Here is a 23243-nt window from a genome sequence, read left to right as displayed (position 1 = left end):
GGTGGCGAGTTCGGAATCTGATTGATTGATTGCTTCTGTGGACAGGTGTCTTTTATACAGGTAACAAGCTGAGATTAGAGCACTCTCTTAAAGGAGTAGTAAAGGGAAAAATCATGTTTAGCCCTGTTTTAAGGTTACTTATGATCATATACAATGGTTCAGATCAAAAAGTTGACAAAACTAGCACTTTTGAGAAAGTCTGATAATTGCTCTACCACCGTTTTGGTCATACAATGGATGTGGGTGGGCACTGTGAAAAATCATTCCAAAAACATGTTAACCTCTCAAATTCAAAGACAAGAAACTTGATAACTTGATAGTTATGATAACTCTAGGGCAACATAAGTAAGTTGATAGTGGAAACCTGGGAACTCGACTTGTTTAGTCTCTGTGGCTCTCCATGGTGATCGTGGGCCGAAACATCTCTGAAGGGCCATCCTAGCGGTCCCTCCAGTCGCCATGGAGGCAGTGGCTTTAGGCTGTACTCCTCCGGAACTCCATGAAGCGCCGGCCCGTGGATGCCGGGGCCTATAATATCAAATCAAACATACTCCAGGAGCTTACTCGATCGCCTTGTTGAGAGGGGTCAGGGAAGAATTTTTACAGCTCACTTATCTGGCCCCCGGGTGATACTGTTTTTTTGGTTCCCTCTGGAATATGTAGAGGTGGGTCGTATGCCCATCTCCCTTGTTCTCTGTAAAGCGCATTGTGTTGCCTCTGGGTATGAAATGCGCTATACAAATAAAGCTTTGATTGATTGATTGATTGATATAATGTACAGCAGTCCCCCTATGGCTCTCTTTGACAGTCTTAGTGTTCTGAGTTACCTTCGAGCGACTTCCTGATCGCGGCCCACTCTGATCATCATAGAGGCAGGGGGCTAAATCGAGGCCGATCCCTCTTCCGGCACTCTGAGCCAAGCTGGCCCAGAGGGGGGGAACATCTAGATTTCGCCTCTCCCTACTATCGTGCTTTCCACATGCTGTAGAAGGCAGGGGGTCCCCCGAACAGAGCACACCGCCAAAATGTCATATGCTGTATTTGCTGCATGCAAAATAAATGGGTCAATATTGACTTAAGTAATCTCGACTGAAAGATATTTAATTCAAACTTGTCCTTTGATCCTTATTTGGACGTTACTCTGCCTTTGCATTGTCTGCAAATAATAAGGGGTGCAGTAACTTCCATTTGATTAGTCCATTGGTTGCTGATCACTATACAAAATCAGTAATAATTAAAGCTGCAAGCGGCTATACGGGGTCAAGCTTCAAGCGACCATGCTGCAACAAATGAGCGCACGCTGCAACGAATGAGTGCAGCAACGAGCACACGCAGCAACAAGTGAGCGAGCGCAGCAACAAGCGAGCGCAGCAAAAAGCACATCAACAGGCCATACTATTACAGCACATTTGAGTTATAACATCAATGAAAATACGATGAAAGCGTGATGGGCATGGCTTTGTACATAGTGCATAATGTACTCCCATCCCGCCTGCACGCTCACCATCAGCGCCTGTAGGCTACTGACCATGTAAGTGATGTAAGACATACGTCTACCAAGTTTCATGCATTTTCGTCAATCGGGGTGGACATGGCAGCATTGTGCGCTAAATTGCTTATTATAGCGCCACCTATGGGTGAATCATGGTGAGTCTTTATGGCGTAGTTACTCATGGTCTGTAGTTGCGACATGCCGAGTTACACATTTTTGGTTGAGGACTTCAAGAGTTATTCAAGGGCATCAAGGAAAATAGTAAGAATGCCAACAATTACAATAGGGTTACGCACCTTCGGTGCTTGAACCCTAATGATAACATCTACATAAAATCTAATGATCATGGCACAATTAGGCTTGATGTAATATAAATATAATATAATGTAAACTACTGTAGTATGAATTAATGTGTATTTGAAGGTCACAAAGCTGCATTACAAACTCACACATCATTAGGACCTATTTTCTTACATTATGACAGGGTTGCCCACACTTTCATGGAGATCTAACTCACTGGGTGAATTATAATTATATTTATTTAATAGGTGAAAGTAAACCATTCCTGAGAATGGCTGTGACCACAGCATTATGAAGATTGAAAGAAAAAAAAAAGATCTTGATTCAGAGCAAATGTGATTGGATATTGTTTTTTTTTGACATCACAAACGTCAACATCGGTTTGGTCAACAAACACACGTTCTTGCATGTGGAGGATACTTTTACAAACAATGCTATTTAGACAATATTGAATGCAAGGATTACAAACAACGCAAGGACAGTGGACTCAAAGAGTCACATTTTGTATTGAATTGGATGAATGGCAGTAGGATAACCTGTCAGCCTGTCAAGAAAAAATAATGGATTTAACGTTTTGAACGCAGCTGTCCAGGAATTTACATCCAAACACCTTAAACCTTTGTCTTTGTAATTCATCACCTCCCCCCAAGTCCCCTGCAAACCCTAGTTTCAGTCTCCCCTTTGTAAATGTAAAACACCCAAACTCTCCCTTTGTAATTGTAAACAGACTCCTCTGCCTCGCTCTTTTGTCCAAGTCAGAAAGGCCACACCTTGTCCTTCCTGCCCTGACTCAGACCTTTTGTTTTCTTTGTCTCTATTCAAAGCCATATTCAAAGTGAGTTTCATCCCACATTCCTTTCTTTCACTGTGTGATATCCGTCCCCTCACGATGACGCATAGACAACTCAGCCAATCAAATCCTAGAAAGACTTACCTGTGTTTTGACTGTATATAAGCCAGAGCGAAGAGGCTGACTTCACTTCTCTGACTAACCCACCCTTGCTGTGTTTCTCAGGAAGTCCTTGCGGCTCGTATTGATTTTCACAATAAACCAGACTCAACCTTTTGAACGTATCTTGGTAAATCTTTTGACTAGACCAGTCTAAAATACTATCACAGTTTGGCGACGGGGATGGGATCACTGCCTGCGTTTGCTTCGGGATTCCAGTGGATAGGACTGATCGGCAGACGTGTCAGTCCATAGTGGGCGTTGGAAAATCAATTTTCTCTCTTGCGCCAGAGCGCACGCTGAGATTATTTCCTCAGTTCTTCCACTGGATTCTTGAAGCTCACAGGTACGTTTAAACGAACCCTCTTATGGTTCTGAGTTTGTATTTGCCTTGATTTGGTTCAGTTGTGTTGGTCTGGATTGGTGAAAACAGGAACCCCAGCGTGGGTATTAAGTAAGTAACTATCCAAGGAGATGTGAACAGCAATAGATTTTATATCGTATTGTCCTTCGACTTCGTCCTTGTTTCGTTACGAGGGTTAAGCAGTGTTCAGAAGAAGTGTGAGTTTTGGTCTAATACGCCAAAGAGTTGGCACAGGACGTGTTTCCCTTTTGGCCGGTCGCGGATGAGATTAAAACCGCAGAGCTGTAGCTACGGGAGTGATTGAGAGTTTTTGCAATCCGCGTTTCTTGGAGAAACGTTTTTCCCCTTTGTTCCCGGGTGACTTGGTAAACATAACGAGAAGTTGGCTTTGATCAGGTTGGTAAACCTAACGAAAGTTGGCTTTGACCAGGTTGGTAGACCTAACGAGCGTTACCTTTGACCAAGTGGCTGTACAGTATTTTTGGTAGGATCTAGACGTCCGGTTTAGCCTGGACCAGAATTGCTAGTGCAGCCGAGCATGCTTGTTGTAAACGTGGGCCTTTGTTTCATGTTTGTGTGTTAAGTCGTATATTAGTCGTTTTTGGTCGTCGTTTGGTCGTTCTTTGTTTGCGTTCCCGTGTGTCTGCTACGTTCTCTCTTGCATGTGCACGGGGGGTTGTTCGTCTTATGTGTTCACTGTTTGAGCCTCGGCTCTTGATTATTGTTTGTTATGCGCGCCATGGATCCAGGTAAAGTATTGTTTTGTACACTTTTTAGACTGTTAAAATTCTGCTAGATTTCCAGTAGGCTAGCTGGTTGCCTAGGAGACGCAGGAAAACTCCGCTATCGCGGTGTTCCGCCATTGAGCCAGAAGAGAACAAAGCACTTCGCTGACTGGGTGAGTACTAAGCGAATTTAATGTGTCTTAATGTGTGTTCTTTCGAAATTGTATTCTTTCCCGCCGTGAGTTAACCATAAGGTTTCCTTTCATTGCTGTTTTGGGGGTTTTAGGCTGCGTTGTGGTTATTTGGGATTTGTTTCTTTAAATTTCCCCGCGCACAACCATAGACCACATCCGGGTCATACATGCAACATTTTGGGATCACCACTAGGTGTCCCTGTAACACTAGCTATTAAAATGGCTAGAGGATGTAACAGAATTCTACTGCTAAACGTCTAGCCTGATGAGATTGTTGTGCTAAAGCATTTTTCGATTTCTTACATCCACATCTGACATTTTAGTGTTAAATTCTAAAATTCTAAGCAGCTAGAGGTGGTTGAGATGATTAGGTTAAGGGAAAAGCCTGTTAATTCTATAGCACCCAACCAGGCTGTTGCTGCTCCCGCCATTAGCACGCCCCTTTCTACGAGGTATTTGTCCGAACAGGTCCGGAAGGAAGAGCCTCCGATTTTGGGGTCGAGCGCCACCTGCTGGAGTTCCCTTGAACAACCCATAAGGGAGATTTTAACTAGCCAATATAGACTCATTTTTTTAAGGTAAATAAACAGGATGAAATGGATGTAGAGCGAACTCAAAAGTCTGACAGGGTTTTGAATGTGTGTTTGATTCAGGAGTTTGTTTCAATAGTCAATGAATGGCCATAAGCTGTTCGTTTTATGCATTTCTACTGTATGAATTTCATTCATATAGTAATGATGTGTTTTTGAGGAGTTGGCTCTAGGCCTTCTCCTCTGCTATTGAACCCAGTCTGTGTTTGAGTCTTATTTTTCAGGGTGCTATGGACCCTGGGCGGCAGATCTTTGAGGAGCCCTGATCATGCCTTCCTGGGGACTGCTTGGAACCTGCTGTTTAACTGTTGTTTGTTTTGTCTCTCTTTCTGATATGTAGCTTAAGACATAAGGTTTGTGCATAATAGTGGGGGGAATAGATAAGGGTTGCCAGTGTCTTAATCTGAATGCAGCATCTCATAACCCAATTATATTTTTTAAATGGTTATGTTAAATATCTCATGTTTATAGTTTGAGGCACATTCATCGGGCCTGAGTGTTTTTTCTGAGTGGTTTTTTACAGACAACTGTCGTTCCGGGAGTGATGGGTGAATGCCGAACCAGGAGACGGGCACAGACCGGAGGTGGAGATGGAGGTTACTGGCCTGTTTCCCTACAGATGGGCGATCTGGGGTTCGTGAGATGCAACGCCAACGCCATGTCACCAACTCACTGTGAGCGACAGATAAGTATGAAACAGAGAAGAGACCATTTTTTCCGAAGCGTGCCAAATACTCTGTTAGATAATTGATATTTTGTTAATTGCAAATGAAGCAAGTTCATTTTAGTGTTATTTTGTTGAGACAAGAATGTTTTTATTTTATTTCATAAAATCGCGAGAATTTCTAAAAGCAAAATCCAATTGCCTTGATCACGACTGGGGACTGGGCGTGTTAAAGTAATTCTTACACTGCCCCTGATGTCACTGTAGGCTACTGCAGAGCCTAGATCCCTGCTACTGTCCGATTCGGTAAATGGACAAAAGCTAGTTCCCCACTGACAAACTACATAGACTGACGAGCCCGACTGGCTCTAACAACACTTGAACAGACACCCTGTTTAAGTTTTCCTGACTGACTAACACCATTTTTCCCCAAAGCAGGATCATCTCCTGCCAGGAAGAGGGGATGATAGAATGTGGCTTGCACTTAACGATGTTTCTGAGTATCTTCAACAGACTGCTGATAACCGTTCCTGACCAAAGAGGGGGTTCCTGACCAAAGAGGGGAACAGGGAGACCAGACCAGACCAGAGGACTCTCCTTTTGCTCTTCTGTTTTGTCTCTGCTGTCTCTCTCATCTGTGGATTCACAGGTCTCTCCTCCCATGTCTCTCAGACATTGCCGACCTGCCCCGTATGAAGTCCCCACTAAGGAAAGGTGACCATTCCGGACGCCAGAGAGGGCTTCTTCTTATCATCTCCAACCAGGCCGTTGGGTCCTGATCCGCGACCTGGGGCCGTACCAGATTCAACTCACCACGCAGACGGCTGCCAGAGTAGCTGAGAGAACTTCGACGCCGTTGCATCCCAAACCAAGGAGCAGATGAGCAGCCTGAGAACAGGCCAGAAAACATGGAAGAGAAGAGATGTAGCTGGGTGAACCTACCCGTCAAAGAGATGTAGCGGGGTGAACCTACCCGTCAAAGAGATGTAGCGGGGTGAACCTACCCGTCAGAGAGATGTAGCGGGGTGAACCTACCCGTCAAAGATGGAACAATCAGGACCATGGCATTCTGGCCTGTGTGGAATAGCTGTCAAAAGTAGCTGAGAGGACGGTCCATGCAGCCAAACCAGAGATCTCAAGGGCAAAGCGGTCACCGCCACACTGTCCTCTCCTCTGATGAGCAATCGGAGAGTGACCTTGACGGTCACCGCCACACTGTCCTCTCCTCTGATGAGCAATCGGAGACTGACCTTGCCGGTCACCTCCTTCTTGTGGTTGTGAAACAACATGGACAATCTCAACAGAAATGACTGCACCTCTAATCGCACACACTGGAACCTACATTAAACATTCAGAGACGCACACATGGAAGCTATGTTCCATAGGACATCACATGCGATTATTCACAAGAGTGAATGAACTTTGAAATAATCTGAAAAATATCATATTTGTTTACAAGAGTTGCAATGGTTGAAACATGAGTTGATAAATAAGTTTGGGTTTTTCCTCTAAATTGACCAAGAGGTTTTTTGCCCCTCTTACACTGGTAACCATTTTATCTTTTTTTTTTCCTTGTTAAATCAAGTTTTTTTTGGTGAATGGTTGTCCACTCTTAGACTATAAATAGTATATAATCATGTCATCTTTTTTATCTTGTTTCCTGTCAAATGTCTGAAACAAGGGGTTTTGGTGCGTGATTTTGCACGTGGAAAGAAAATAATAAATAAAAAAAAAAGAGAATTTTTTTTTTTTTTTTTTTTGCTCCACCTAGTGGAGAGATTATTTCCTTTCCACATGTATAGCATAGCTGACTGTTTACACTGTGTTTGGATTTTATATTTTATTTTTGTGTACCTGTTTCAGGCACAAATGGGGGATTGTCCAGGAATTTACATCCAAACACCTTAAACCTTTGTCTTTGTAATTCATCACCTCCCCCCAAGTCCCCTGCAAACCCTAGTTTCAGTCTCCCCTTTGTAAATGTAAAACACCCAAACTCTCCCTTTGTAATTGTAAACAGACTCCTCTGCCTCGCTCTTTTGTCCAAGTCAGAAAGGCCACACCTTGTCCTTCCTGCCCTGACTCAGACCTTTTGTTTTCTTTGTCTCTATTCAAAGCCATATTCAAAGTGAGTTTCATCCCACATTCCTTTCTTTCACTGTGTGATATCCGTCCCCTCACGATGACGCATAGACAACTCAGCCAATCAAATCCTAGAAAGACTTACCTGTGTTTTGACTGTATATAAGCCAGAGCGAAGAGGCTGACTTCACTTCTCTGACTAACCCACCCTTGCTGTGTTTCTCAGGAAGTCCTTGCGGCTCGTATTGATTTTCACAATAAACCAGACTCAACCTTTTGAACGTATCTTGGTAAATCTTTTGACTAGACCAGTCTAAAATACTATCACACAGCGTACTCAAAAATCCGGCTGTGGATATAACTTGTCGGCGTTTGCAATTGATTTGATCAGGTTAAAGAAAAGGTAGACTATGTTTATCTTTATTTAGGCCTAATTGTGAATCCTTAGCTGAACATGCATATTGCGTGTCTGTGATTAAGCAAGGAGGTGTGTCTCACTTGCACTCGTGCCTGTCCTGGAAAGTGCCTCGCACTGTTGGGCTATCACAGTCCGCCAAGTTTGATTCGCTGCTGGGCTGTCAGAAGCTGACAGAGGCGGACAGGGAAAAAAAATCATTAATTGCTTATGATTTACGACAACTTATAGCTGGCAAGTATTGTTTGTTTCCAATGCTGTGTTTGCATTGCAAAAACAGCAGGTCCCCAGGCACTCAAAAACAGAAGGCAAGGAAGGTAGGAGAAAAAAGCTTGGGCTAAAAATCTAAAAACCAACATGTTTCGACCGCACTGGTCTTCTTCAGGGCAGAGAAAATATACACACCACTTAACTATCGGGGCTAAATAGATACAGCCACACCCTTAAGTGGACAAATGCATAATATCAGAAAAGCAAGCCACACCACATATCTGCCTGTCTCTCAAATTCATCATCATCATCACATATGCGGCGCAGCCGCTGAAATTGGCCGTATGGGACATTATCAATGAGATGAGGGATGAAACGAGTCAGCTCTAAGAATAGTATTTTGTGATGTTTTCTTTCTGAATATAGTAGTGTGTAACTTTCCTTCCGAATGAATGGAGATGGTAAGATCTGGGAAATCAATTCTGTGTTGAGAGTAGTCTAGAGACAATTTGATATTGTCATTAAAGCAATACATCGCGATATTTGGACCTTTACAAACAAGTCTGGTGTTAATTCTCCAATTAGATTTACTAAAAGTAATCTGAATCGTCCTAACAGTCTACTCAGAAAGAAAATACATTGACATTTATTACCTTTTAAAACTCGCACCCCCGGGACGCAGCATTCAGTCGAAGTGCGCATGCGCAACATTGTGCTTAAAGGACAATGCTCGTTTTTGACAACCTGGACCTTATCTACGACATATTATAAGACGTTTGACTCACCGAGATAACTTTGGTGTAGTTCGGAGGCATGTAAAAGAAATGTAAAATCCAGCGCGAGCCAGTATATCCATGTAATGGCGGTGGTGGGGGCACCGAGAATGCAGTTTCTAAAAATTTTCTACGGCGAAACGGTTGTTTCCATCAATCTGTCTTTAAGAATCGCTAGTTGTGCTTACATAGAGCGTAGGCCTGTTGTGGTTGTTCACATGCCTCTGTAATATGATCTTTAGAAACGTCTTTCGAAATGAAATAGCTTCCCCACTTGCTCCAGCACGCATGCGCACAGCGTGCAATCGTTGCTCCAGCACGCTGTGCGCATGCGTGCTGGAGCAAGTGAGAAAGCTATTTCGTGTCTAAAGACGTTCGGTGCCCCCACCACCGCCATTACATGCATATACTGGCTCGCGCTGGATTTTAAATTTCTTCTACATGCCTCCGAACTACACCAAAGTGATCTCGGTGAGTCAAACGTCTTATAATATGTCGTAAATAAGGTCCAGGTTGTCAAAAACTAGCATTGTCCTTTAAACAACACAGTTAACTACCACGTAATACATTGGTAAAAGGGATTTGAGGGGTTCAGTACAAATAGCTTCTCACAAAGTCCTAGGTAAAGACATGCATACAGTAGTTAGGCGAGAAACAGCAACCCATTGGAACACCAATCTTCTGCTTGTACAACTTATCAGTGAATATAAACACATTGTTATGAATAATACATTCCGTAAGTGGTAGAATGAAATCTGAGGGGGGTTCGAGACTCAACTCTATCAGTGAGAAAGTGTTTCAAGGCGTAAAGCCCCTCCTGGTGGTCAATGTTAGTGTATAAAGATTCAATGTCCATCGAGACTAAATACTGAGACTTGACATTACCAAGACCAGACAGACTATTCAAAACATCCACAGTGTCTTAATGAAGGGAGAGTCTTGACAAAAGGTTTGATAACAAAATCAATAAACTTTGAAGCCGGTTCAGTAAGAGTCCCATTGCCTGAAATAATAGGACATCATTATCAAAAGGGGGTTTATGTACTTTGGGAAGTAAATAAAAAGTGGCTAAGACTGGATGTTCTACTGTCATATACTTCAATTCACTCTCTGTAATCCATTCGGCAGCTTATGCATTAATTAGCATGTTGTGGAAACTAACAGTCAACTCAGGCAATGGGTTAGTGCGTAACTACCACAGCACCAGAGAAAGTATACACACCACTGAACTATCTGGGCTAAATAGACACAGCCACACCCTTAAGTGGACAGATGTATAATATCAGACAATCAAGCCACACCCTCCAGCAGACAGATGCCTAAAAGCCAATCACTGCAGGACCATTATCCAATCTCTGGGTCACTATGGTCAGGATATGTGGCCTATACAAATATGCAGTCTATAGCCTACAAATAAGAGCTCTCATCCCCAGAAGTAAGCCTACCTGGAGAGAGAGAGAAAAAAAAAAAGCGGTTTCACACTCAGAACAACTCACTGTTGAAAATAGAGGCCCTCGAACATGCTAGACCTCTAGTGAGAGGAGGTGATCGTATCCGGAAAATAAATCAACGAGAATCTTTTTGGATCCATCACTTAGATGTGCTAAACTATCCAGATCTGAATGAGGACATAGAGTTTAAATGTTTCTTATGACTCATGTCTTTATGATCTTCTGTATTATAGTTTCATGTATTGTCTTTCTCTGTCTTATTTGTGCTTGTGTACTTATGTTGTGCTTTTTTTTCTCTCTCTCCAAGTAGCCTAACTTCTGGGGATGAGAGCTCTTATCTGTAGACTGCATATTTGTATAGGCCACATATCCTGACCATAGTGACTTTCTCTGCCCTGAAGAAGACCAGTGCGGTCGAAACATGTTGGTTTTTAGATTTTTAGCCCAAGATGATTAAATAAAGGCTTTTTTCTTCTACCTTCCTCGCCTTCTGTTTTGAGTGCCTGGGGACCTGCTGTTTTTGCATCGAAGTTTCCCTCCAAAACCCCAAGAGCACCTGAAAGACTCCTATTACCTTGTTCTCACCCGAGCGCCAAGTTGAATCTGCTTTGTTTGCATTGTTCTGATCGCTGGGAGCAGTGTTGTTTCTGAAGTTATAACCTAGCTACCGCAGTTAGCTAGCTAACTCACTTTAACTAGGAGATGATCTATCAAGCTATTGACATTATCTAGCAATCTTGTTATCTTTCTTGCCTTGATCTTGATGTTGGCATTTCAATGCCATTTCCACCATTTTCCCTCGAGAGTAATGAGCCATTCTTAAAAGCTGTAACGTTTGTAAAACAACCACTCCAACAATATTTAACACTTTATTCTAGCTAATGTGTGTCAGAAATGCTTCTGTGACAGATATTATACAGAAGGTAGAACCGTAACTTTAGTGCAGTAAACTGTAGAGCTAACTCCACATTGATGCACAGCAAAACAAAGGCAGAGTAGCCGAACGTTGAAGAGTGCTGAGAAGCCATGGCAAAGAATCGTAACTGAAGTTACATTCTTCTGCCTTGGCTTCTGTAGTACTTTTGGAAGTTACGGTAACGTCAACCCACTATTTTCTCAAAAAAACAACACAATTGACTGAAGATACTTGTACTACATGATAAAGTAGATGCTTAATGTCCCAAAACTCATTATCGACTAAAAGTTAAGTTACGGTCTTTTGGATTTGTAGGGCAGTACAGTAGATCAACATTTTCGCCTTTCTTTACAATGGAAGTGGGTAGTGCCATGGTAAAATTGGAAATGTGTTACTTTTTTCAGAGGGAAGCTGTACTGCGAAGTGTAGACTATTGGCAAAACGAATGTTGAAACAACAGTTACATTTGAAACATAACAATTTTGCCGACCACACAATCACTGTTAACAGAAAAAAAATCCCTTTTTGCGATACAGTCTGGACTTCTTCCTATTCACATTGATTTCCAGAAATTACAATGTGACCAGGCCAATCAGGGACTGCGTCCTTACTGCTGTTCTGCCCCCCAGTGGGGACAAAGCCCCTGATTGGGTCCCGTAGTTGATTACATGAAATACAGGCCGTTGGCAAACTAGTAGGCTCTTGATGCAACGAGCAGTAATGTTAATGTACAGTTATTGCAGGAATAGTCTCAATAACAACAATTAAACAGGAACAAGATTATGCACTAGCGGAGATTCTGGGCAGAAAATACATATTGCCGTTCTTCTGACTGGATTTGGCAAAACGTTTTGTTACGCTGATTGGGTGAAGGAGTTTGTCAAGGCAGGTACTCTCACCCACTGTAATCGCTATGGGAGGCTAGAAGTCCAGACTGTATTGCAAAAGGGATTTTCTTTTCTTTTACAGTGTCCCAAATTGTCTTCTCATTTTCCTCCACTGTTAAACAGGACAAAAGGAATTTGATTTGTAGCTGAGACAGAGAAGAAAATGAGAAAAGGTCTTGAAAATATATACAGAACCGATAGAGTAGAATACAAGGCTGCAATGCATGTTGGTTGGTGTGTCTTGTAGAAGTGGATGGGCGTATGTGAATGTTTCCAAAAACACCATTCAGATTCCAATTCAATCAGTCATTTCAAGAAACATCTATTTGGTATCCACCAGATAGACATGCTACTAGAGTTCGATACCAATACTTCATAACTACTCAAATTAAACATTCTCCAAGGGTTAAATCTGAATTTAGTAACACAAGAAAACTAGAAGGAAAAGGAGGGGGGCACATTTAGCTCTGGTATGATTGCAGTTCAGCCTTCCTCATCCTGGCTGAGTGTGGAGGTGAGGGTAGGGTGGGGAGTGGCGGTGGCATTAGAGAGCTGCTCATAGCTGGGCAGGCAGTCCTGGCGCGGCACGCTGGCTCCCTCACCACCATGGGACCGCCTCCTGCCCACTCCCCCAGGTCCTGCCCCTGTCACCCCAACGTCCGCCTGGCCCAAGAGGTGGGTGAGGTACTCTGCAACACGGTTGAGCGTCTGGTCCATGTGTGTGATCTGTGTAGGCAGGGGCGTTACAAAAACATGAGTCAGGACTCAGGGTAACCCTTCACTTGTTTCCCCTTAAAGCACAACTTTACCCCAAATATGTTTTCCATGAGTAGATCATGGGTATGCTGTGTAAATATCATTATTTATTTAGGAGGCACTAGGGTATGCTGTAAAACTGTTTTATATGCTCATTATCTATTTACAATGCACTGAATATGCTGTTTGCAAAACCTCCAAAAAGTGAGATCAGTGTTTCTGTGACTTGTACTTTTTCTAGAATAGGGAAGTTAGTGATTTTCAAGCCTTAATAAGTTTGACAGCATTTCAACATTTGAAGCGATTCTCTGCTGACCAAATGATGCGTTGCGGTTTGCCCTTGTCCCGGGCAGTAGAAGCTTCCAAGCCGACAGTATTGGATGAGGTGATTTCAGATTTAGATTTGTATTTAGCCAAGTAGGCTTGCACCAACAAGGAATTTGCCTTGGTCTTTTGATGCCAGACAATATACAGTGCCTGAGCCTCTAATTTTGGAAGGCGCAAAAAGCGGCGGCGTGGCATGCCAGTAGTGGTGATGTGGTGTCAGCGCGTTGGCGGGAAGCACCAACGTGTTTTCGTGCAGTGTTGCACACTAACCACCAGGAGGCATCGTTGATCAAGAAGCAACTAGTGGGAGCGGAGCGTACCGACAATACTGTAGATTAGGCTATCGAGGGACTGGGAACTGTAGGCTGGAATGTAGACTATTCAGTAAACTCAAATCAAAACTAACTAGCCTATATATAAACTATAATGACATAACATTTGAGATGCACAATTTATGTACATGTAGCCTATAGCATTTGAGAAAGTAGCCTATGGTGATGTAAACTTGCGAATCTATTTATGGAATGCAGAAGAGAGCACAACCAGGCCAGGTTCAGCCTGGCATATGTGCGTGGCTGGCTTGTTTCTGTTCAGCACTGGTAGGATGCTATTCATGCCACTGAAATAGCTGTGAATTGAAATTACATGAAATAATGTCTGATAAATTAAGATAGGTCTTGTCGCCTGGACACATCAGTTCCAATGCTTCCAATGCTAATCCAGCACAATAAGAGCAGGATAGCCAGTTAGCTGATGAGCTCACTACAACTAGCAGCAGCTTCCATAACATTAATGGTAGCGGTCAGTGGCTAAAGCAGTTACACTGATGATTCCTGTAACGTTAGCTATTTTGCTGCAATTGGTTCAACTTCTGTTTCTGGACAAAGGTAAGGGATAAACCCAGATAACACAAGGCTAGTGGACCTACAGCGGGTCCCCGATGGACCAGCTGGTGGACCTCCGGCCGAATCCGCTGGCGGGCCTCCGGCCAAATAGGCACAGGTCCATGTCTTTAAACAATTCCATAGTTTTGATTTTTCTATGATCAAAGGTAATTAAAAACCAGACAATGGAAGACACTCATAAGACAAGACAGGACAGGACAGAACACAACAATAACATGTACCATGCCCTTCCAGTCTAAGAGTGAACTATTACCAAAACCCGAGAGGCTATGTGGATTCTGTCCCTTCCGTTCCACTGAGTCTACAGAAAAGGCACAATCTGAGACAGTTTAGGTTTCAGAGAGCGGGGGCAGGGTCATGCACACTGCTCGGGTCCCTGGACTGGAGGTGGTTGGTCCGCCCAGGGGTGGAGTCTGGAAGAGCTGGTCATCCACTCCATCATTTCGGAGTGGATGACGACACATCACCTCAAGCTCAATCTGGACAAGACTGAGCTGCTGTTCCTCCCGGGGAAGGGCTGTCCGCACCGGGACCTGGCCATCACCATTGAAGACACAGTGGTGACCCCAACTCGGACTGCGAGGAATCTGGGTGTGACCCTGGATGACCAACTGTCATTTTCCTCACATGTCACATCCGTCACACGTTCCTGCAGATTCATGCTCTACAACATCAGGAGGATTCGCCCTTTCCTCACTAATGAAACGGCGCAGGTACTCATCCAGGCCCTGGTCATCTCCCGCCTGGACTACTGCAACTCCCTCCTCGCGGGGGCACCGGCGTCAGCCATTAAACCTCTGGAACTTGTCCAGAAAGCTGCTGCTCGCCTGGTGTTCAACCACCCCAAATTCTCCCACACAACTTCCCTCCTCCGTTCCCTACACTGGCTCCCTGTAGCGGCTCGCATCCAGTTTAAAACTCTGGCGCTAACCTACAGGGCAATGAAAGGAACAGCCCCCTCCTACCTCCAGGCCATGGTCAAACCCTACATCCCCTCCCGACCACTACGCTCTGCTACCTCAGGGCGACTGGTTGCCCCGTCACTCCGAGGCTCCTGCGGTCGATCGACACGGTCACGGCTCTTCTCTGTCCTGGCCCCGCAGTGGTGGAATGAGCTGCCCACTGATGTCAGGACAGCAGAGTCGCTGCCCATCTTTCGTCGCAGTCTCAAAACTCATCTCTTCAAGAAGTACTACAACAATCCTCCCACCTAAGCACTTATTATATTATATTGCACTGTACTTTAGATTGTGATTCTTGCACTTTGCCTTCAGCACTAGATTATGCTCTTAGTCACTTGTTTGTTTTAGAAAGAAGATGCACTTGTGAGTTCTGGCAAGTAGTAGTACATTGGCTCTTCCTACGTTAAATGCAATTATTGTTAGTCGCTTTGGATAAAAGCGTCTGCTAAATGACTGTAATGTAATGTAATGTAATGGTGGGACTTACACCAACGGTACATTTGGTTTGGTTTGGTTTATTCATACATCATCATCATAGAGCAGGGGTGGCCAACCCGCGGCTCGCGAGCCGCATGCGGCTCTTTGCCCGTCAATGTGCGGCTCCTCCATCCATTGATAAAAAAATGTTGTCTTGCGGCTCTTCCATCCTTTCATTAAAAAATAAATTAATTAATTCCATAAGAACGTTTCTCTCTCTCTCTTTCTCTCTAGTTTCGCTGTTAATTTCTTCCTGCCCATTTTAGTTTATTGCAGATTTGTCATAAAATCATATGATTCGTTTCGCTAGGTCGCGAGGAAGTCGCGTGAGAACCACTTCAAACCAATCATATAGGTAGCAAATCACCTTGGTAACAAAATAAATGTAAACAAAATAATTTACTTTGCGTGGGTCATTCTCTTTTATGACAAAAGCTAACGTAGCATAGATTACACACAACCAAAGAATGGCTGGAAAGAAATGCGCAGCGAAACGAAAATATGAAGACGAACACAGGACATTTTTACCCGAGTGGGAGAGTGATTTTTTATTTATAGAACGTAATGCTAAGCCATTCTGTCTCATATGCCAGACATCATTGGGACATTTTAAAGCCTCAAATCTCCAGCGCCACTTCACCACAACACATGCTAGCATTGACCATGACTACCCAATAGGTACTGAACTTCGCCAGAACAAGTTAAATAGCTTGAAAAGTCAGATACAGAAACAGACCCATCTGTTCCGTTCATTTACCAAGCAGGCAGAGACAGCGACGCTTGCCTCTTATCAAGTGGCATGGAACATTGCTCGTGCTAAAAAGCCATACAGCGAAGGCGAGTTTGTGAAGACATGCATCACTGATGTTGTAGAAATCTTGTCTCCAGAAAATGACAAACTGAAAAAGATGGTGTCAGATGTACAATTGTCACGCCACACAATTGAACACAGAATATCGGACATAAACCATGCCATTGAAACAGAATTACATTCTGATCTTCAGAAATGCGAATATTTCAGTGTGGGATTGGATGAGTCTTGTGACATACAAGACAAGCCACAGTTGGCCATATTTGTACGGTCAGTTTCAGAAGATTGTGTGATCAAAGAAGAGCTCCTTGATATTCAGCCACTGAAGGACAGGACCCGCGGCATCGATGTGAAACAAACCATGACTGACGTGTTTGCTAAAGCAAATCTGCCAATCCAGAGACTGACAGCAATGGCCACGGATGGAGCGCCCTCTATGGTTGGAGCTCAGAACGGGCTTGTGGGCCTCTGTAAAGCCGACGACACTTTTCCTGATTTTTGGAATTTCCACTGCATCATTCATCGGGAGCAGCTTGTGTCTAAAACGCTGAATTTAGATCACGTCATGAAGCCTGTGATGGAAATCGTCAACTATATCCGCACACATGCTCTTAACCACAGGCAATTCAAAAACCTGATTGCTGAACTCGACCAAGGCCTTCCCGGAGACCTGCCGCTTCACTGCACTGTGAGGTGACTTTCAAGAGGCAAAGTGCTGTCTCGCTTCCTTGAGCTCTTGGATGCCGTGAGGCTGTTCATGGAGGAGAAGAACAAGGACTATCCACAGCTGTCAGACCCCCAGTGGATTATGGACTTGTCTTTTTTGGTCGACATGCTGAGTCATCTGGACAGACTCAACCTGGGCCTGCAGGGGAAGTTAAAGATGCTGCCTGACCTGGTGCAAAGTGTGTTTGCGTTTGTCAACAAACTCAAGCTGTTTAAGGCGCAACTTCAAAAGGGAGAATTTCTGCACTTCCCCTCTCTGCAAAAAGCAGGTGAACATGCTGCATCAGCCGACCTGAGAAAGCAGACAGCCCAATATGCGACGCAGATGGAAAAACTCCAGGAGAGTTTTGTGACCAGATTCCAGGACCTACAGCTGAAAAGGCCACAGGTTACGTTCCTCGTCGATCCTTTCAGTGCGGAGACAGAGGCCGTGTCCGAATTGCATACTACCTGCTACATGCTATATAGTAGGCACTATATAGTATGCATACTGCATACTATATAGTACCTACTGTTCCACAAAACGCGTGTAGTATGCGAGAAAATACAGCATGCTACTCGAGTCATCCAGCGGAAGTGACGGGATACGATACTGTTTACTCCCGCGAAGCTGTGGTACAATTATCCGGTGTTTTCTGTGATCATTTTGTGTATTATCCACAAAAATGTAGCCTTTTCCTGTCATGGGATGTGCGGCTGCTGCTGCAGCAGGAGAAGTCGTGTTAACGCTGCAAGGAGAAGAGCCGTCATGAGATCTTCTCGACATGCTTGTAGTTGAGGTAAATATTGAACGTTAGCTTGCTAGCTACGCTAGTTAGCTAGGTTAGTTGATAGCCCCGCATGTGCTGGCTTGGGGCTAGCTATACTGTTACATTTGTACCAGGGATGTTATATTAAATAGATTCTGAGAGGCAGGTAAGCAAAACAATAAAACTCAACTCATTTTAAAGAGGTGGGTAAACTGAGTTTACCTGGGTTTACTCATCACTACACGCCTGCTTTGTAATGTTACATTTTAGCTCTACAGATAATGACATCTATCTATTATCACATTGTAAAGACAAGTATATGCCATACGCACAAATGAGTTAAAGTTTGCCCTAATAATATTCCCCCTGTAGGCTCACATGGAAGACAGAGGTCCTCACCAAGTCAACCTCCACGTCCCTGCTGAGGACCTATTTTGACGGCTGGACACAAGGAGGGACTTCAGATTGTCAAAATCGACACAGAGGAACCTTGGTGATGGTCAGGAGGATGGGGCAAGACCATGGAGGTGCTAATAATAGCAATAACAATAATAATAATTCATTGCATTTAGAGCTTTTCTCAGTACTCACCCTTTACAATGGTCTTGTCATCTTGCCAGCATTACCTTAGTCATTTATTTAGCAGACACTTTTGTGTGTCTGCTAAGCGACTTACAGTAGGCCTAATTGCATTTAACCATTTAAAGGTTGAAGACCTTGATGGGGGCCATGGTCCTGCTGCTGCAGATCATCCCAACCCTGGAGATGGCCTCAGAAAGTGTCTCGCAGCGGCAGCACCAGCACAAGCTGCCTGGATCCCAGCTCTTGGTGAGCACGACTACCCACATCCTGCCATAAGTAGTCAGTCTATCAGTTCATGAGTGTGCTTTACCTTGTTCCTTATAGACAGCCTTGAGGCTTTAAACACTGATCAGTTGGTTATAGGCAGCCTTGAGGCATTTGTTTAAATGTATGTGTAACACTGTACATAGTAATCAGTTTAAGTATTTTGGGGGGAGACAACAGATCAGCGTTCTCCTGTCAGTACCTTTTGCAAGGAAAGCTAATGATCTGACCAAATATAAACAAGTCAAAAGTATATTTGAAGACCATTGTGTAATAAAAATATCCAAGAAATGTTTATGGTTGTGTTTCTTCCATTATACATGTAAAGGTTACTTCTTGATGTATTAACATTTCAACAAAGTGTAATATCTACACATCAGACACATTGTCTTGATATGTCTACAGGTTATGTACAGTAACTTGGAAGGTCTTACAACACGCAGAGCGCTTTGGACATGTAACTCCCTTATCAAGTAGTCGTTAGTCAGACACATTAAACTGAAGCTTTCATAACCGTCTCTGAATAATTCCAATGAAGCATTGTGAACCAACGTGTGTTCCGTCTTTTATGCCTAATTGCAAACTACAATGTCCATTAGGAATGTTCTTTTACTCTAATGACTGGTTTTAGGTATAGTGACATTTGTTCTTTGACTGGGAAGACATTACAAGGAATGACACACAAACACCAATTTAATTCAAGAAAAATACATTTAATAAAAAATAACAAAAACAATAATGGAACAAGATAACAGTTTTTTTTGACTGAGGCTTCTAGAAGCAACATCAGCCGGTCCCCCCTCTCCTTAAACAACCCCCTTTCCTCCCTCCACTCAGCCTTCATCTCTGCCTTCTCTCTCCCCCATTCAACATCAGCCGGTCATCCCTCTGGAGGACGGCCAACTCTTCCCTGTTTACGGGGAAGAGAAACCACGCTGAAAGGCTTGGAGTAAGTTAACTAACGTATGCATTGTTGTTCAGAAGCAATCCAGCGGTCTGTTTACTTTGGATATTGATTTATGTAGGACCTACATCTTAGAAGCTGGGCTGCAGGGGACGACGGAGACAGCCTGGATAAAGCACGCAGAGAACCTTGTAGCCATGTACAAGGTGATTTTGATCTACAGGCTACATGATAGCAAAGATATTGATAGGGACTCACAGTTTGTATGACACTAGAAAACTTATCTAACCTCATAGGACCTAAAGAGCCCCAGAACTGGGGTCAGCACAGAGGGAGGGGAGGCCACAGCCGCTTCGTGGAAGTGGTAAGGGGTCTTGGAAGAGGCGATGGGGACCACCCATGCAGCCGTCCTCCAGAGGATCATCGTCCCTGGTGTGGTCGTTGGTCCCTGTAATACATCCAGAAGTATTATGGGACAATGAATATTAATATATGATATATGAACAGTTGAACTCGTTTAAATCATGGAATGAACAGACAATTGTTTAAACAACTTCAAGTAACGTTAGGCTCGGTGGCTTAGGTTAGCCATTTAACAACTCATCACAATTTCGACATTTCTTGCACATTTCTTAAGCGATCATGGTCATATTACATGGAAATGTTAGTCTGTTTCTCTCGATTCTAGCTATAGAAACATCTAAGATTTGACATGAATACGTTTTGAGCAAGAGCCGTCTGAACACCTGTAACGTTAGCAGCCTATTAACATTAACTGGGCTAGCTAGCTAACGTAACGTCCACCACAGAGATCAATGCAAGCAGCTAGCTATCATGACGTTCTTTTTCGAAATGTCATTTCTACCCCACCTTTATACACAAAACTGCATTTGTAGCTCTGTGTCGTTATAACTAAGATATCTGTCCGGAAAAATAATTTTTCCATCGACAAATTAAGTCAATACTTACATTTGAAAACTCCCGCTGCGGTCCCGGAGATCTCTTCGTTCGCCATCTTTTTTTATTTTTCTCACAGCCCAGTGACGTTTCACCTCTCGACTTCCGGAACAGTATGCTCTGGACTATGCTACATTTACGCCCATTTTTTCGCCGATTTCGCCTACTATATAGTACCTACTATATAGTAGGCGAAATACAGTATGCACAGTTTTGATGCAGCATGCTGCATCTCGCCTACTATATAGCAAGTAGTATGCAATTCGGACACGGCCAGACTGTTTAAAAGCCCCGCTTGTCACAGACGAAGCAGCGTCGGAGATGGAGATGATTGAACTGTCGGAGGATGACAGACTGAAGTCTGTTCTGAAGGATGGAACCATTGAGTTTTGGAAAACAGTGCCAATGGAAAAATATCCCCAGCTCAAACGGGCTGCGCTCAAGCTACTCTCAATGTTTGGATCCACATATGTTTGTGAGTCTGTGTTTTCTACCCTGAAACTCGTGAAATCCAAGCACAGATCTGTTTTGACTGACACACATGTGAAGGAACTGCTTAGAGTGGCCACAACGGAATACAAGCCAAATCTGAAGAGGATTGTGGCAAGCAAGGAGTGCCAGAAGTCCCACTGAGGAGCGACAGGTAAGTCAAAAACACTTGTCACATACTGACATACTGTTACTGTGCGGTAGGCTATTGTAAATTGTTATATTTTCATGTGTGGGGGTAGAGAGAGAGAGAGAGAGAGAGTGTGTGTGTGTGTGTCTGTGTGTGTGTGAGAGTGAGTGAGTGAGACAGACATAGGTAGAGAGTGAGTGAATGCTAGCCTTGACAAGAAATAACACAAGCTGCCCCCGTCTCCCATCTGCTTTCAGCCAGCCCATCTCAGTCCAGTCCAGTCCAGCTCAGTCCAGCCCAGCCCAGTCCAGCCTAACCCAGCCCAGTCAGTCCAGTCCATTCCAGCCTAACCCAGCCCAGCCCAGTCCAGCCTAACCCAGCCCAGCCCAGTCCAGTTCAGTTCAGTTCAGTTCAGTTCAGTTCAGTTCAGTTCAGTCCAGTCCAGTCCAGTCCAACCCAGCCCAGCCCAGCCTAACCCAACCCAGTCCAAAATATATTATGTCAGAAAATATCTTGTTGTATGTGTTAATTTTGAATAAATAAACTTTAAATGTATATTTAATGGACAATAACGTTTTTCTTCTTATTTTAGACTGGGGTGCCTTGGGATTTTAAGTACTTATGAAGGGTGCGGTGACTGAAAAAAAGGTTGAGAAACGCTGGTATATATGGTGTGGCTCTGGGTGGTACCAAAGTAATTTTTGTGGCTCTTAGTCTCTGACTGGTTGGCCACCCCTGTCATAGAGCATACTTTATGTACATGGATGTATGAAAGGGTCACCCCAAGGAAGCTATTTAAAGCTTTTAGCACATTCTGAATGGGGGGAGGGGGTGATGGTTTTTGTGCCATAATAGCTGTTCTAGGGTCTGTGAGTCGAAAAGGCACTAAGAAAACTGGGTCAGGGCATAAGGGAAGGAAAAGAAAGAATTGGGTGTTTTCCCTAGTCCAGGCTAAAACCTAGGATGCCATTGTTCTCGGCATCCCAAACCAGGAATCAAACCCTGGCCTCCAGCATGGGAGTCAGATGCTTAACCCACTACAGCACTGAGGGGCCTGAGGGTTTCGGACGGCCTGGGCTTTTTGTTCACATACATCCGCTCCCATCCTTCTGAAACAGAGAGGAGGAATATAGATAAAATGGTTAGAAGTTCCCGAACGGGAATCGAACCCTGGCCTACAGCGTGGGAATCCAGTGTTTAGTCCATTATACCACCGAGGAAATGAGGGTTTGGGAAGGCCTGGGAGGTATTCCAGAAAGCGGGTTTAGTAGAAATCCTGACTTTGTTAACCCTCAAATGAGTGAAAGCCTGGGTTTTCTGTTCCAGAAAGAGAGACAACTGAAACTCGCGAAAGAAAGGCAACTCAAACCCGTTCCAGAAAGCGAGTTCACTGAAAACGTGGGTCGGTTACCATGGTAACTCATTCTGTCAACCTAACCTGCTCGCTAGCAGGTTTTCTCTAAAAACCCAGACTGTCTCCCCGTCTTTCCCTACCAGATGAGGAAGCGCATTACTTTGTGAAGTTTTAAATGCATGCATGTTTCACCGGGGGAGGATTTTAAGACTGCGATGGGATGTCCTATGATAACGTTACCGTTTTTCCGCAAACTCCAGTATGTATCTACTAAATACCATTTTCCGGCCTGAAATCGCTATTATTAGACTACACAAATCACATCATGGCCGTGCTCTTACATCAGAGCAAATTATGTGGGTTGCCCTGCGTTTCTGCAAACGGGAGTTTTTTTATATAATATTATGGCGATGCAGTAGCCACACATTGGGAAAGCTACTATGTGTAGAGCCATATAACTAAGGAAAGTGTCCCTTGCTCTGGACACAGCCTCTGACCATGAAGGAGGAATTCCACAGAATAGCAGGTGACTTTGTTGAAAGCATTCAGTTGAAGTTAATGACGATATTTTACATAATATTCTGGTAATGCTGCAACCTAATTGTGCCTACTGTAAATGAGTGAACAGGAAGTCGTTCCACAGCATTAATGTGCAGGTCATCGGTGCAGATAGATTTGAACCACTGACCCTTCGATCATTGAACGACCCGCTCTACCAACTGAGCTACAGCCGCCCCTAAAAACGTCAAGTTACTGATCATTCCTCCAGTAATTTCAATGGTACAAAAACTACTATTAAAACTTAAATTACAAAAAAAAAATATATAAAAAAAATATA

At 43.7% G+C, this 23243-nt stretch overlaps 1 protein-coding gene and 1 long non-coding RNA gene across 2 annotated transcripts in view; one reads left to right on the top strand and one right to left on the bottom strand.

Annotated features, from left to right (window-relative positions):
* Positions 1-12495: 12495 nt before the first annotated feature.
* kcnq1.1 (potassium voltage-gated channel, KQT-like subfamily, member 1.1) overlaps positions 12496-23243 on the bottom strand; it is a gene marked incomplete at both ends in the record, with an annotated part of 96670 nt that continues 85922 nt past the window's right edge. Inside the window, one exon of the mRNA XM_084437281.1 lies at positions 12496-12738. Within this exon, the coding sequence (XP_084293407.1) occupies positions 12496-12738 (243 nt within the window). The remainder of the gene's footprint in view (positions 12739-23243) is intronic.
* Positions 17693-18830, top strand: LOC311308239. Its single transcript, XR_014630420.1, has 3 exons — positions 17693-17755; positions 18098-18252; positions 18433-18830. It is a non-coding gene; the product is annotated as an uncharacterized lncRNA (long non-coding RNA).

Source organism: Borostomias antarcticus, assembly GCF_949987555.1.
Source record: "Borostomias antarcticus genome assembly, chromosome: 4".
NCBI lineage: Eukaryota > Metazoa > Chordata > Actinopteri > Stomiiformes > Stomiidae > Borostomias > Borostomias antarcticus.
Note: the sequence above shows the minus strand (reverse complement) of the source record. Positions and strands in the feature narration are given on the sequence as shown.